At 39.1% G+C, this 14,276-nt stretch overlaps 1 protein-coding gene across 9 annotated transcripts in view; it reads left to right on the forward strand.

The window, feature by feature from the left end:
- KATNAL2 (katanin catalytic subunit A1 like 2) overlaps window positions 1-14,276 on the forward strand; it is a 62,707-nt gene that overhangs the window by 32,913 nt on the left and 15,518 nt on the right. For all 9 annotated transcript variants that reach the window (XM_048850485.2, XM_048850487.2, XM_048850493.2 and 6 more), the window contains 3 exons: window positions 131-249; window positions 6,775-6,866; window positions 8,667-8,777. In XM_048850485.2, coding sequence (XP_048706442.1) covers window positions 131-249; window positions 6,775-6,866; window positions 8,667-8,777 — 322 coding nt within the window. The remainder of the gene's footprint in view (window positions 1-130; window positions 250-6,774; window positions 6,867-8,666; window positions 8,778-14,276) is intronic.

Consider the following 14,276-nt stretch of genomic DNA (forward strand, 5'->3'; position numbering starts at 1 on the left):
ATAGTTCTAATTGCATTTCCACTCTTCTTGTCAGTGTTCATTTGCTGACTAGTAAGATGATGAAGGGAGTTATTCCTATATTTACATTTTATTTACTCAGAGTGAATTTCCTCATCCCTGTTGCTGATAGGTACTGGAAAGACTCTGCTTGCTAAGGCTGTTGCTACTGAATGCAATACAACTTTCTTCAACATTTCAGCATCCACTATTGTCAGCAAATGGAGGGGTGATTCAGAAAAACTTGTCCGGGTAAGAATTGTTATCTTCATTTACATTGTACTCTAATAGCTGTCATGTGACTAACTGGAGAACAGGTGTTTTTTAGTGGATTGAGCACTGAACTGGGAACCAGGAAATGCTGAGTGGTTCCTCTGATATTGATACCCTCTGAAATCTTGGGCAAGTGATTTCATTCTGTGCTCCAATTTCCCCTTCTGTCAAATGGGAATAATGTTACTTTTATGAAGTTATTGTATTGACTGGATTTGTGGGTGCATTTCAGCTCTGTAACGTAATGTGAATCAGATATCCCCTACCACTCAAAGATTTTTGACATATTGGATCCCAGGCAGGCATACTAAATTTTGAGATCTACTGACAGTAAGTCCTCAATGCGCCCCACCTCTACAATGTTTGGGTTTCAATTCCTTTCTGATTGCAATCAGATGAGGAGCTCCCTCTGGGAATGGCAGCTGTCGTGGTCTGTTGCAGACTCTGCCACTGTGACCCAAAGACCTCTTGATGCCAGCTGGCATAGGGCACAGAGGTACCCTGGGTTCATCAAAAGGGGTCATGTAAGGTATGTACTGAAAGCCTGTGCCACACTGGTCATCATACTTACTGTGAGTTGTATGTAAAGAAAATATGTTGAGGAGTTGTGTATATGCTGAAAAATATGTTCTCTAGACCTTATAGTTAAAGGCAGATCATTCTAAGGCAGTGGTTCTCAGTCAGGGCTACGTGTACCCTTGGGGGTACACAGAGGTCTTCCGGGGGAACATCAACTCATGTAGATATTTGCCTAATTTTACAACAGGCTACATAAAAAGTAGGGCTGTCAAACAATTTAAAATAATTAATCGCAATTAATTGCGCAATGAAAAAAATTAATCACGATTTGTCGCTCTGTTAAACAATAATAGAATACCATTTATTTAAATATTTTTGGATGTTTTCTACATTTTCAAGTATATTGATTTCAGTGTACAAAGTGTACAGTGCTCACTTTATATTTTTATTACAAATATTTGCACTGTAAAAAAGAAATAGTATTTTTCCATAAACCTAATACAAGTACTGTAGTGCAATCTCTTTATCATAGAAGTTGAACTTAGAAATGTAGAATTATGTTCAAAAAATAACTGCACTCAAAAATAAAACAATGTAAAACTTTACAGCCTACAAGTCCACTCAGTCCTACTTCTTGTTCAGCCAATCTCTCAGACAAACAAGGGAGAGAACAGGTGTTCGCATGGCACTGTTGTAGCTAGCGTCGCAAGATATTTACGTGCCAGGTGCGGTAAAGATTCATATGTGCCTTCATGCTTCACCCACCATTCCAAAATACATGCTTCCATGCTGATGATGGGTTCTGCTGGACAATGATCCAAAGCAGTGCAGACTGACGCACATTCATTTTCATCATCTGAGTCAGATGCCACCAACAAAAGGTTGATTTTCTTTTCTGGTGATTCAGGTTCTGTAGTTTCTGCATCGGAGTGGTGCTCTTTTAAGACTTCTGAAAACATGCTCCACACCTTGTCCCGCTCAGATTTTGGAAGGCACTTCATATTCTTAAACCTGGGGTCAAGTGCTATACTATCTTTAGAAATATCACATTGGTACCTTCTTGCATTTTGTCAAATCTACTTTGAAAGTGTTCTTAAAACAAACAACATGTGCTGGGTCATCATCCGTCATTGCCATAACACGAAATGTATGGCAGAATGCAGTTAAAACAGAGCAGGAGACATACAATTCTTCCGCAAGGAGTTCAACCACAAATTTAATTAATACATTATTTTTTTAATGAGCGTCATTGGCATGGAAGCATGTCCTCTGGAACGGTGTCCAAAGCATGAAGGCACATATGAATGTTTAGCATATCTGGCACATAAATACCTTGCAGTTGCTAGCTACAACAGTGCCATGTGAACACCTGTTCTCATTTTCAGGTGACATTGTTGTGATGTGTCATTCCATATTCTTTATGAAAATATGCTTATGATATGAATGACATAAATGAGATATACTTCATGCAAATGGATCATGTGAGATGATATTGGAAAGGTTATGATTTACTGAATGCGATTATCCTATTTACTGTTATTTACTCCTTCTCATAATACAAGAACAAGGGGCCACCAAATGAAATTAATAAGTAGCAGGTTTAAAATAAACACGAAGTATTTTTTCACGCAATGCACTATCAACCTCTGGAACTCCTTGCCAGAGGGTGTTGTAAAGGCCAATACTATAACAGGGTTCAAAAGGGAGTAGATAGATTCATGGAAAATAGGTCCATCAATGGCGATTAGCCAGGATGGGCAGGAATGGTGTCTCTAGCCTCTGTTTGCCAGAAGTTGGGATTGGGTGACAGGGCATGGATCACTTGATGATAACCTGTCTGTTCATTCCCTTTGGGGCACCTGCTATTGGCCACTGTCAGAGGACAGGATACTGGGTGTGATGGACCTTTGGTCTGACCCAGTATGGCCGTTCTTATGTTCTTTGTATGTATGTATAATTTTCTGTATCTGAAATTCGGAATATTATCTATGTATCCGTGTTCAACTACGCTACTTTGGGTGACGCCCACTACTAACACTTCAGGTACCACAATGGAAAAGCCAGACAGGGTGGATGGCCCATCAACAAAGACAATGGACTGTAAAAGAGCTTAGTCTTCCTGTGAACATGTGGATCAGCCTGTGAAGAATGGCTACAAGGGCCCTACAGAGGCATGTAACCATGTCACCTGAGACTGGAATCCATCTTGAATTCTTTTCCACAAGAAGCTAAGGGGGGTCAAACTAGGAAACACAGGGCTCCTGCTTTATGCAAACCCTATTAAAGGGTGGGGAATGGGGCAATCCAGGTCATCAGTTCTCCCCTGCTATTCCACCCAAGATGACTGCTGGAAACATCTAAGCCTGAACTGGGGGAAAAGAACTGAACCCAGGCTGGAAGGTCATCTGGCCTGTGAAGATTATTAGAACCACATTTAGGTGAGAACTTGCATGTAACCTGTTTCTTCAGTGTATTAAGCTTAGTTTGCCTGCTCTGTTTTATTTTCTTAGTAATCTGCCTTGTTCTGTCTGCTACCTCCTTAACTACTTAAAATATACCTGTTATAGTTAATAAATTTATTTCTGGTTTACAATATAACCCAGTTTATGTGATTTCTAACTGGGGGGTGGGGGCGAGAAGTTGTGTACACCCTCCTCCACATTGAGGGAAGAAACAAATTTCATAATATATCTTTGGGTCTGCACTCCAAAGGAGGTGGACGTCTGAGTGCTGGAGCAAGTCCCTTAAACTGAAACTTCCCAGAGCTGATCTGCAGCTGGGTGTGGCCCTGCCTGTGTGTGTGTTAGAGGAGGTTTTAAGAGCCTGGCTCAGCAAGACAGGTTAAAGGGGGTCCATGCTGGAAGAACAGGTAGACTCAGTGGTATCTCAGCACATCAGGTGACTTCCCAAGGGGTCCAACCCATCACAGTAAATAAGAAGCAGGCAGCATGATCTCCTGTAAATGTAAACAAACTTGTTTGTCTTAGTGATTGGCTGAACAAGAAGTAGGACTGAGTGGACTTGTAGGCACTAAAGTTTTTAACATTGTTTTGTTTTTGAGTGCAGTTATGTAACAAAAAAATCTACATTTGTAAGTTGCACTTTCATGAAAGAGATTGCACTACAGTACTTGTATGAGGTAAATTGAAAAATGCTATTTCTTTTGTAAAAGCAGCAAAGGTCCTGTGGCACCTTTATCGACTAACAGAGGTATTGGAGCATAAGTTTTCATATGTGAATACGCACTTCTACAGATCCAGACTAACACAGCTACCTCTCTGATACTATTTCTTTTGTTTATCATTTTTACATTGCTAATATTTGTAATAAAAATAATATAAAGTGAGCACTGTGTACTTTGTATTATGTGTTGTAAATTGAAATCAAATATTTGAAAATGTAGAAAAACATACAAAATATTTAATAAATTTCAATTGGTATTCTATTGTTTAACAGCGCAATTAAAACTGCGATTAATTGTGTTTAATTTTTTGGAGTTAATCACGTGAGTTAACTGTGATTAATCGACAGCCCTGATAAAAAGCACTAGCGAAGTCAGTACAAACTAAAATTTAATAGAAAGTGATTTATTTATATTGCTCTGTATACTATATAATGAAATGCAGGTACAATATTTATATTCCAATTTGATGTACTTTATAATTGAGAAAGTAAGCAATTTTCAGTAATAGTGTGCTGTGACACTTTTTTGTATTTTTATATCTGATTTTGTAAGCTTTTAAGTAAGGTGAAACTTGGGGTACACGAGACAAATCAGACTCTTGAAAGGGGTACAGTAGTCTGGAAAGGTTGAGAGCCACTGCTCTAAGGTAGCATGCCTTGAGAAAAACTTTTGACAGGAGGCGAGACACAAAACTTATCTCCCTGGTGGACCATGGCTTATTGTGTATCTTAAAATAGAAGTTTATTAGCTTATTGAGTCAAATGCTAACAAAGAGCTTGTGGAGGCTTCAGAAAGAAACTAACAGGAAGAGGTAAACCACAGGAATGGGGGACGACCTGTTTTCATAGAATATCAGGGTTGGGAGGGACCTCAGGGAGTCACCTAGTCCAACCCCCTGCTCAAAGCAGGACCAATCCCCAGCTTAAATCATCCCAGCCAGGGCTTTGTCAAGCTTGACCTTGAAAACCTCTAAGGAAGGCGATTCCACCACCTCTCTAGGTAACCCATTCCAGTGCTTCACCACCCTCCTAGTGAAAGTTTTTCCTAATATCCAACCTAAACCTCCCCCATTGCAACTTGAGACCATTACTCCTTGTTCTGTCATCTGAGAACAGTCTAGATCCATCCTCTTTGGAACCCCAGGTCTGGTCAGGTCTATCTGGAGGTGCAGGGGGGTGCAGAGAGGTGCCTTAGCACGCTTCAGACTGTGAAGACAATCTGCCAGCAGCCTTGATCTTATGAAAGGGGGATCTCAGCCTTCCTGTCTGAAAATGCTAGGAAAAGGACTGGGGTAAGTCCTTCTATAGGAGACTGAGGAATGTCTTGTGAGTTTAGTTTACGCTCTAGAAGAATGTTATGATTTTGTCAGCCTCTGTTTGCCAGAAGCTGGGAATGGGCAACAGGGAATGGATCACTTGATGATTACCTGTTCTGTTCATTCCCTCTGAAGCACCTGCATTGTCCACTGTCAGAAGACAGGATACTGGCTAGATGGACCATTGGTCTGACCCAGTGTGACGGTTCTTATGTTTTATATGTAACCATTTGTTTCCAATATTCTCACTCTATCACTTGAATCTCTGTTCTTTGATGATAAACGTATTCTTGTTTTCACTATAAATATATATATATTTATATATATATATATATATATATATATATATAAAATATATCTAAATACTGTATGTTAAACGGAGTGGTGATCCTTCGAGGAATCTAATAAGCTGGTGTGCTGTTTCTTTGGGAACAGAGAATCTCAGACCTTAGTGACTGTTCAGTAGATCAGGGACTGGTGACTCCAGAGGGATGCTCGGAGGACTGGGGGCAGTTTGTGTGTGCCTTTCGCTAACCTGCATGTGGAGAGGGAGGCCTGAAAGGTAGTGCTCATGTTTCCAGAGGATGATGGAGTCATGCTGATCCATAGCAGGCACAGACAAAACTTCCTCATGCTAAGGGCATGTCGTAGCTAGGTGCCTTACAACTCCGGGTACCCCTGGGAAGTATCACAGCCATCACTACAGTTGCTTGTGGCACTTTAATTTAGGCTAAAGATTGTAGGGACTTTTATTTGCCAGTAGACCTAACACAGTCATGGGGTAACAAAAGCAGTAAATGCAGAGGCAGATTAATTATAGCAATTTAGGATTTCGACAAGAAATTGAGTATTAGGGACAGGCACATATTTTTCTTCTTTTATTGTTGCTCCATTTGTTTTTTCTCAAATTCTTATTTTTAAAAAAAATCACAAAAATTCCCGTGAAAGAAACCAAAAACATTCTGTTGATTAGAATAATGTTCTCCTCAGGAAAAATAAGAATTTATTCTGATTAAGAGAATATTGTGTTTTTTGTTTTTTTTTATCACTGGAATTTTTTTTATTTGTTTTTTTAAAATAAGGATTTGAGGGGGGAAAAACAAATGGAGCAGCAATAAAAGAAGAAAAATATTTAATTTCTAGTAACAATTTAGGATTTCCCCAGAATCCTTCGATGGAATCCTTTTCTTATATCCCATTATTCTCCCTCTAAATCCTAGCCAAGTACACGGAAAGATTTAAATGTAAAGACAGGATTGTGTGTGTGTGTTCTTGATCTCTCCTTTTATAAACCTTTCAGAATTAAGGAAGGACTCTGGGATCCTCTACCAAGTCAGAACATTTATTCCATTCTTCCCCCAAAAAAGGTTTTTGTGATGTGTGCGCTAATTTGTATCATTATTTAGCTTTTGTATCAATGGCCCTTATCACCTTTTTGCTTGCCGCAATTGTTAATTCTGTTTTGTGGATTCTTTTCTTTGAACAGGTGTTATTCGAACTTGCCCGATATCATGCTCCCTCCACAATTTTCTTGGACGAGCTGGAGTCAGTAATGAGTCAGAGAGGCAATCATCCTGGGTAATTGACGATTTAGCTGGCGATAGCTTCAAAATAATTCTTTTAAAGATCAACACTTACTAGTGCATTGACCCTGTTACCATTAGTTCAAATAAGGCCTGCACCTACTCTGTGAACTTCAATAGAAGCATGATTGGGCACATAGAAAGACCTATAATTTAGATCCTATTGACAGAATAACTATTTTGAGTTGTATTTTAACTGTAATCATTTTGTTTTAGATTTAATTTTTTTAAAATAATTTTCTTTAAGCCCATTTTTAACCTGCAAGGCTCATGCCTGAATAATTCCAACAATAATCCACTATAAATTCATAGATATCCGAATAAGGGGTGGTACAGAAGAACACATGATGAGCAGCGTGGGATTAACTGGGATATGTTGGCCTAGGAAGAATATGAGTGGGAGAGGGGTACAAGAATACAGTTATGAATATCTTTTAAAATAAGAACTGGACTGGAGGAAACAGTGAAGGGATTCACAGAGGAGAATAAGAAGATGACCTTTGACTGCAACCTTTTGGATGGACTAGTTGGGGGTGACAGGGTGAGAGACAGTAAGGACAGAGAGGGAGGCAGTTGCATCACTGTGTAAAGAAATTACTAAAGCATGGACGGGGTTTGTAGCAGCAAGAATGAAGCAACATTAATACTGCCATCCATGACAACACACAGTTAAAGTTTGAGAAAACTGATGGGATTGGGGGCAAAAACGATTTATAGATGTTGTTTTTATTACAGCATATGCATAGGGTGCCCTTTACAGAGGTTTCTATATGCTTTGCATACCATGTCCAGGTGTTTATATGTGCTCATAAAGAATGTATACAGCACACTGTATTATAAAGATGCAACTTGTAAAATCACTGCCAATTAGTGGCTATAAAGTATAGGCCAGCTTTTGCACTCATACTTTTTTATAACTCTCCCTGACTCCAGTGAGTGGTAGATCAAAGTGGGATACATATCCAAGAATGAGGTTATTTTATTAAATATTGATACAGCACAATATGTCAAGATGACACTTTACAGAAATAAGACCTGAACTGCAGAGCATACACGCTAGGCTTTCTTAGGGCTTGATCTTGCAAGGTGCTTAGCACTTTGGATCAGAGGCCTCAATCCAGCAAAGCACTTAAGCACTTGCTAAAATGTTTGACTGTATTGAGGCCAGAGTTCTTAGCACATTGCAGGAACAAGCCCTTAAACCTCATCTTTTCTTAGGTGGGATTCCTAATCCTCTGTCTCAAAGAAAGAAGAATTTTTGGCTTTTACTGTTTCAGTTCTTCATGGTCTGTTTTCTTGGGAGCAGACAAAAAAGACATGAAGTGTATTAAATTCAGTAGTAAATGTCTTTCTGTGCCCATTTAAATTCTCTCACAAACTCTTCCGCTTTATACTAGTTGCACTGAATACATCAACAATGTTAGTATGTTAACTGCAACCTTTACCTCTGTAAGTTCTCCTACATAATGCTAACCCAAGGCTTAGCAACATTTCCCTCTAAATACCAACTGTGGTATTTACTCATTATTTTGTATTAATCTTTATGCAAAGATAAAACAAAATATATATTTTTCTTTTACTTCATTAATAGTGGATTTACTCCAGGGTAATGCACTGAAATGAGTACTTTTAAGTAATCATCAGGAAGCCTGACTTAATGCTTGGATGTTAGCTAAGAGTACTTAATCATGCTTTGAACTGGGACAAAACTGTGACTATGGGTCAGCTGCTGTGTCTTAATAAAGGTGATTGCATTAAAGCACTGAGCAAACAACATTTCTCTGAATCTTGATAGCGGTGAACACGAAGGAAGTCGGCGGATGAAAACAGAATTATTGGTGCAGATGGATGGCTTGGCCCGATCAGATGATCTTGTATTTGTTTTAGCAGCTTCCAATCTGCCATGGTAAGAGATCCAGAGAGTACATTTTGAATACATTTGCATGAGCCTCTAAGCACAGATAAAGATTTTATTTAGACTCTTGCAGAAAAAGCCTTGATATTTGGTTAAAGCATTTAAAGATTAATTTGGAGCTTTCACTTTTAAATTCTACAGTTCTTGCTATTTGTGCCACATGAGAATAATCCATAATCAAGTGGACATATGCTGGTGTGACCAGCTGCTAATATTTAAAATGGAGTATTTGACTTTATACCCAAGTTATTTACTATATTCAAGCTAAGAAGGGCTTCAGCATAGAACTGTAAGGTGCTTAAAACATCCAGTGCTTAGAAAGATACTCTATAAATAGGTTGGATTTTATTGGTATTAATATGTGACTTTTAAAAGTAGGGGGATAAAACCCTTCAGTTTCTTTAATTTCATTTAGATCTAGAAGAATAAATGGTCTGTTAATGGAAAATACAATATAGCATCATTTTAGTGTCTTTCATACAAAATGTATCCTAAAACATCTAGAGTTCAGAAGGAATAGCAGAGGGAGAGAATAAATGAAATGCTATGGAGCTAGAAGATCCTTTCTTTCAGAAAAACCTGTGATATGAGGGTAGAGGGTAGGAAACTCAGCAAGATGGATTATTTAAGAAATCATCCATGCAGCTGGGAAAGCCCTTGTGGGGAATAGAGTGGGGTTCAGCAGGGAAGAGATGCATGGCAACAGGAAATAGCTAAGGAGGGTGCTGCTTTCCCCTAGCAGCATGACTTCAGCAGGGGAAATGTGATGCCCTTCGCTAAGTCCTCTGCAGTTGTGCAGTAGCTGCCAATACAGGAGTGTGTCTCTGTGTTCTTATATTGTGCCCATCACCATAGCATCTATGGTCTAGGAAGCAGCATCGATTCCTAATGGGATACATTCGGAACAAGCTGGGGAACAGTGCCACAGAAAGTGGCTGATTCCTAACTCCATACATCTTCCTGCACCCAGACATCATGATCCCAATTTCTGTGGTGAACCTATATAAGGTCTCTTTTGTAGCTTCCCAGTGAAGACATGGGGAAAATGGAAGCAGAGGTAGTATTTTCCCCAGTCCTGTGCCCCCTAATGCATTTAGCCTGAATTGGGTTGCTTCAGGTCATATAAGCAGAAGAGGACTGATCTGGCCTCAGCCAAAGAGAAAGAGATGATGTATAGTTGAACTGTTCTGATTCTACTCAGCACATGTACATCCTACCCAGTTCAGTACAATGTTTTTCGTACTTGTGAATACCAATATAGTTTTCCTACAGAAGTTAGTTTATCTGTATTGCTTTATATGCCAAGTCTAATGACAGAAGTGGATGCAGGGAGAAAGCTGTTGTAGCCATGCACTAGACCAGTGGTTCTCAAATTGTGGTCTGTGAAGCACTTGCTGGAGGTTTTCAGAGAGCTGGCAGATCACATGGTGTTGGTTTCTCCTTTATTTCCTACTACTAAAATAAATTTAAAAGATGGCAGATATATTGAATGCTTCCCTAGCATTACTTTCCCCTTTGAGCAAGTGCTGTAGTTGATATGTGATCATGAATTGAAGGAGAGGTGATCCATGGGGTCATGAATGAAAGGGAAGGGCAAGACAATCTGTATTAAACTATAGCGCACAGTACGAAAAAGTTGAGGACCCCTCGGCCAAACAAAAAGCTTCTGTTTCTACTCAACAGATGTTCACAGAAAAGTCTCCGTATTAATCAATGACTCTTCAGTTTTACATAACAGTGGCAGCGCACAAAATCTGACTGAGAAGCACATCCATTTCTGTAGCACTTACTTAGCTATGCATTGTGACAACCACATAATGATGCCATCTGAAAGTGGCTCAAGATGAGTGAGGGCTCCACACCCACAAGAACCACATGTTTTGTTGCTGGCTTTTTTATTTTGATTGGTGGTTCTCTGGCTGATTTTCACAAGGACACCCTAGGGACATTTGTTGGAAGAGCCTCATTCTGTGACTGGAGATCCTTGGTCTATGACTGGTGAGTTGTCATTTATACTGCAGCATACAGTTTGTCTGAACGACTGTGGTCAATGTATCTACAACTGCTTTCATTCAAATGAATGTGAAAAATCCTTAAATTACAATGCATAATTTAATTCACTTGTACAAATCTGTGTTTTACATCATCTCTGTCATGACCCATTTTATATCCTCTTGGAAAGTTTTCACTAATACTTTATTCCCCACCAGAGTTGGAACTAATTTATCCCTTTGTAGGCACTTTCATCAGAAAGGCCAAGGACACAGTGGCCACCGAGAATGAACTCCCCTCTTAACCTATAAGTGGTTTCTCCAAGTCAGGATTGAGGCAGGTAGAGTTTTCAAATGCACCTAAATTACTTACGTGCCTGTCCAGTTTTCATAAGTGTCGTAGGCACTTAGAAGCTTAAATCTGATTGAAACTCAGTGGGACTTAGGAATTTAAGTCACTTAAGTGCTCTTGAAGATTTTATCCTGCATGTTTTACCTGCTGTGGAATAAATAGACAACTTCAACCTCATAACAGCACCTTCTGTGAGCGTTAAATGATAAAATGAACAAATCAATTAACACAAAGGTCTCTGCATTCTCTTTTCATCCTTATATATAATGGTTGGTGATTCTGTGGTTACATGCACAATAAAAATCAAAATCAAAACCATCATCTGCCTTTTATGCATTTAATTGCAATACTTATTATGGCACATTCTGTGCTGACTTACTGTTTGGGCAATCCTGTAGATTTAAATCCGTGCAGAATCTGGCCTGTTTTGTATTACAATACATACAAGAAAAATAGATCAGAACAGGATTAATTCCAGTCTAAAACCACTAATATCCAATTGTTTAAGAAAATACTTTGATAAGTAGCTATTGCACATGCAAATAATTATCTTTTGAGGTGAATGGTTAATATATTAATAGCCCATTTCTCCCTATGTGGTTCATAAGTAATGCACTATAAAAATGGTAATTTATTACAGCATCACTACCCTTTTTAAAAAAAAAAAAAAAAGCCTTGAACAACCCATAATTCCTTTTCATGCTCAATTGCTGAAGTAGTCCTTGAGGTAGCTAAGCTTCATGCAGCAGTACAATATTAAAGGGTGTTCAGTCTCTTTAGAAAAGTCAAGTCTTCATGCCTATGCACACTAGTTGAGACTGTCAGAAGCCGTTGTGACGTTGCACACCATCTGTTTTATGGAAATATGCTTATGAGTGTGAATATGATGTAACTGGAATTGCTTTATGCAAAAGGCCTCTTTAAAGTATCGTAACAGGTTATAAACTACTGAATATATTCCTCCTATTTTGTACGCATGTATCATTCTTGTATCTGAAGCTAGAAATATGAACTATAACTCAGAGGTCCTATTGCAATTATGCAAAGTGTGGGCCATTAATGGTGGTTTAGAATCTTGATGGCTCCCATTGTCTAGGACAATTGGTTGTAAATGGTTTATTTACCTGCAAGCCTTCCTGTGTGCATGTGGGCCAACTCAGGAAGAATGGAGACTAGGGGTCTTACAGTGACATATGACCATGTCACATGATATTGGAATCCAGCTTAATCTTTGTACTTTTCCATTGATGAGGTGGGGGTGGGGACAAGCACAAACAAAAGATTCCCGTCTTATGCCAAAGCTATAAAACGGGGTGGAGCTGGACAAAGAGGGCTGCCAGTCATGACAGAATCTCTGCTTACCACCTGAGATGTCTGCTGGATTTAACAAAGACTGGACCAGGGGAAAGGATTGGGCCCAGACTAGGAAGGAGTCTAGACTGTGAAAGAAGCTTATTGGAGCATCTTTGAGGGTGAGATATTACCTGTAATCAGCTTCTTAATTTACTAGGCTTAGACTTGCGTGTTTTTGTTTTATTTTGCTTTGTGACTTACTTTGTTCTGGCTGTTATTACTTGAAACCACTTAAATCCTACTTTTTATACTTTATAAAATCACTTTTGTTTATTAACAAACCCAGAGAAAGTTATTAATACCTGGGGGAGCAAACAGCTGTGCATATCTGTCTATCAGTGTTATAGAGGGCGAACAATTTACAAATTTACCCTGTATAAGCTTTATACAGAGTAAAATGGATTTATTTAGGGTTTGGATCCCATTGGGGTCTGGGTGCTGGAGACAGGTAACCTGCTGAGCTGTTTTTAATTAAGTCTGCAACTTCGGGAGCATGGCCCAGACCCTGGGTCTGTGTTGCAGCAGGCTGGCATGTCTGGCTCAACAAGGAGTTCTGGAGTCCCAAACTGGCAGGGAAAACTGGCTCAAAGGTAATTTCAGCACATCAGGTGACAGTCCTAAGGTGATCTCTGCGGCCAAACCCGTCACAGCTGTAAGATGGAGTCTAGAGACAGCAGGATGCCTGAAGATCTGGACTTTACAGGCCTCTGTTGAGGCAACCATGAGAGTGACCTCCCTCAGTTTGTTTTCTAGACAAAAAGATCATCATATGCATCTGATCTTTGTATGTGATTTATAATCTCGTTATGAGAATAGCTGTGCTAAAGTGACAATACAGTTTTGACTATTTCAGCATTTAGTTTTGGACCACTTCACACTCCAGAGATGATACAAAGTTTGTACAAGTGACCACTTTCACATGTAAAAACGTACAATTCAAAATTGCCCATTTTGATTCCAAAATTAATGTACGTTCAAAGTAGATTTAGAAACTTGGAATTTGGAAATATTTGAATTTTTCAGTATATATTAAAAAAAAGACTACAGGCACTTGCATCTGAAATAGTCCTAATTTCAAGCAGAAAACTCTGAAATTTCAAGAAATTACACTATTCTAAAAGATTAAATAAAATACCAAGACATTTTCAGTGGGACTACTTGTGTGTCAAGTTACTCATGTATAGATGTTTGGAGGACTGGGACATAAATAAGGATTTTAAAAGTCTGTGTGAAATCTGGTTCCATTGAAGTCAGTGGCAAAGTTCTCACTGACTTTAGTGGGGCCAGGATTTCACCCTATAACTCTAGGCACCCAGGGCCAGATTTTCAAAAAATCTCAGCACCCAGCAGTTGCCAGCGAGACCCTTTGCAGCCAGGTCTGCAAAAGCACTCAGCAATCAGAGGACTGAAATCTTGTGAAAACTTGGCAACTTATTTTTGGAGCTGATGTTTTCTCAGAATCTGTCCCCCAGTTTTGAAAGTCTTGACTTTTGAAGTTTTAGAATTTCATTTCAGAATTTTTAAACACCTCTAAATACTGGTCAGATTTTGCCCTCCATTACACCCAAGCAACATGGGTGTACTCTCATTGGCTTGCATGGGTACAAAGGAGGGAAGAACTGGGCCTAGAGCACTAGATGGAGACTTCTGAAAATATGAATAAATTTAATTTTGAAACCTGCTTTAAGTAGGTGAAACTCCATTGAAATCCGTGTTACCTGCTCACACCCGCACCATGTATACTGGTCTTTTTTTTATTTTTCTTAAATACTTGTTGGGCTATGTTCAGTCCTA

The sequence above is a fragment of the Caretta caretta genome, chromosome 5 (assembly GCF_965140235.1).
Source record: "Caretta caretta isolate rCarCar2 chromosome 5, rCarCar1.hap1, whole genome shotgun sequence".
NCBI classification, from domain to species: domain Eukaryota; kingdom Metazoa; phylum Chordata; order Testudines; family Cheloniidae; genus Caretta; species Caretta caretta.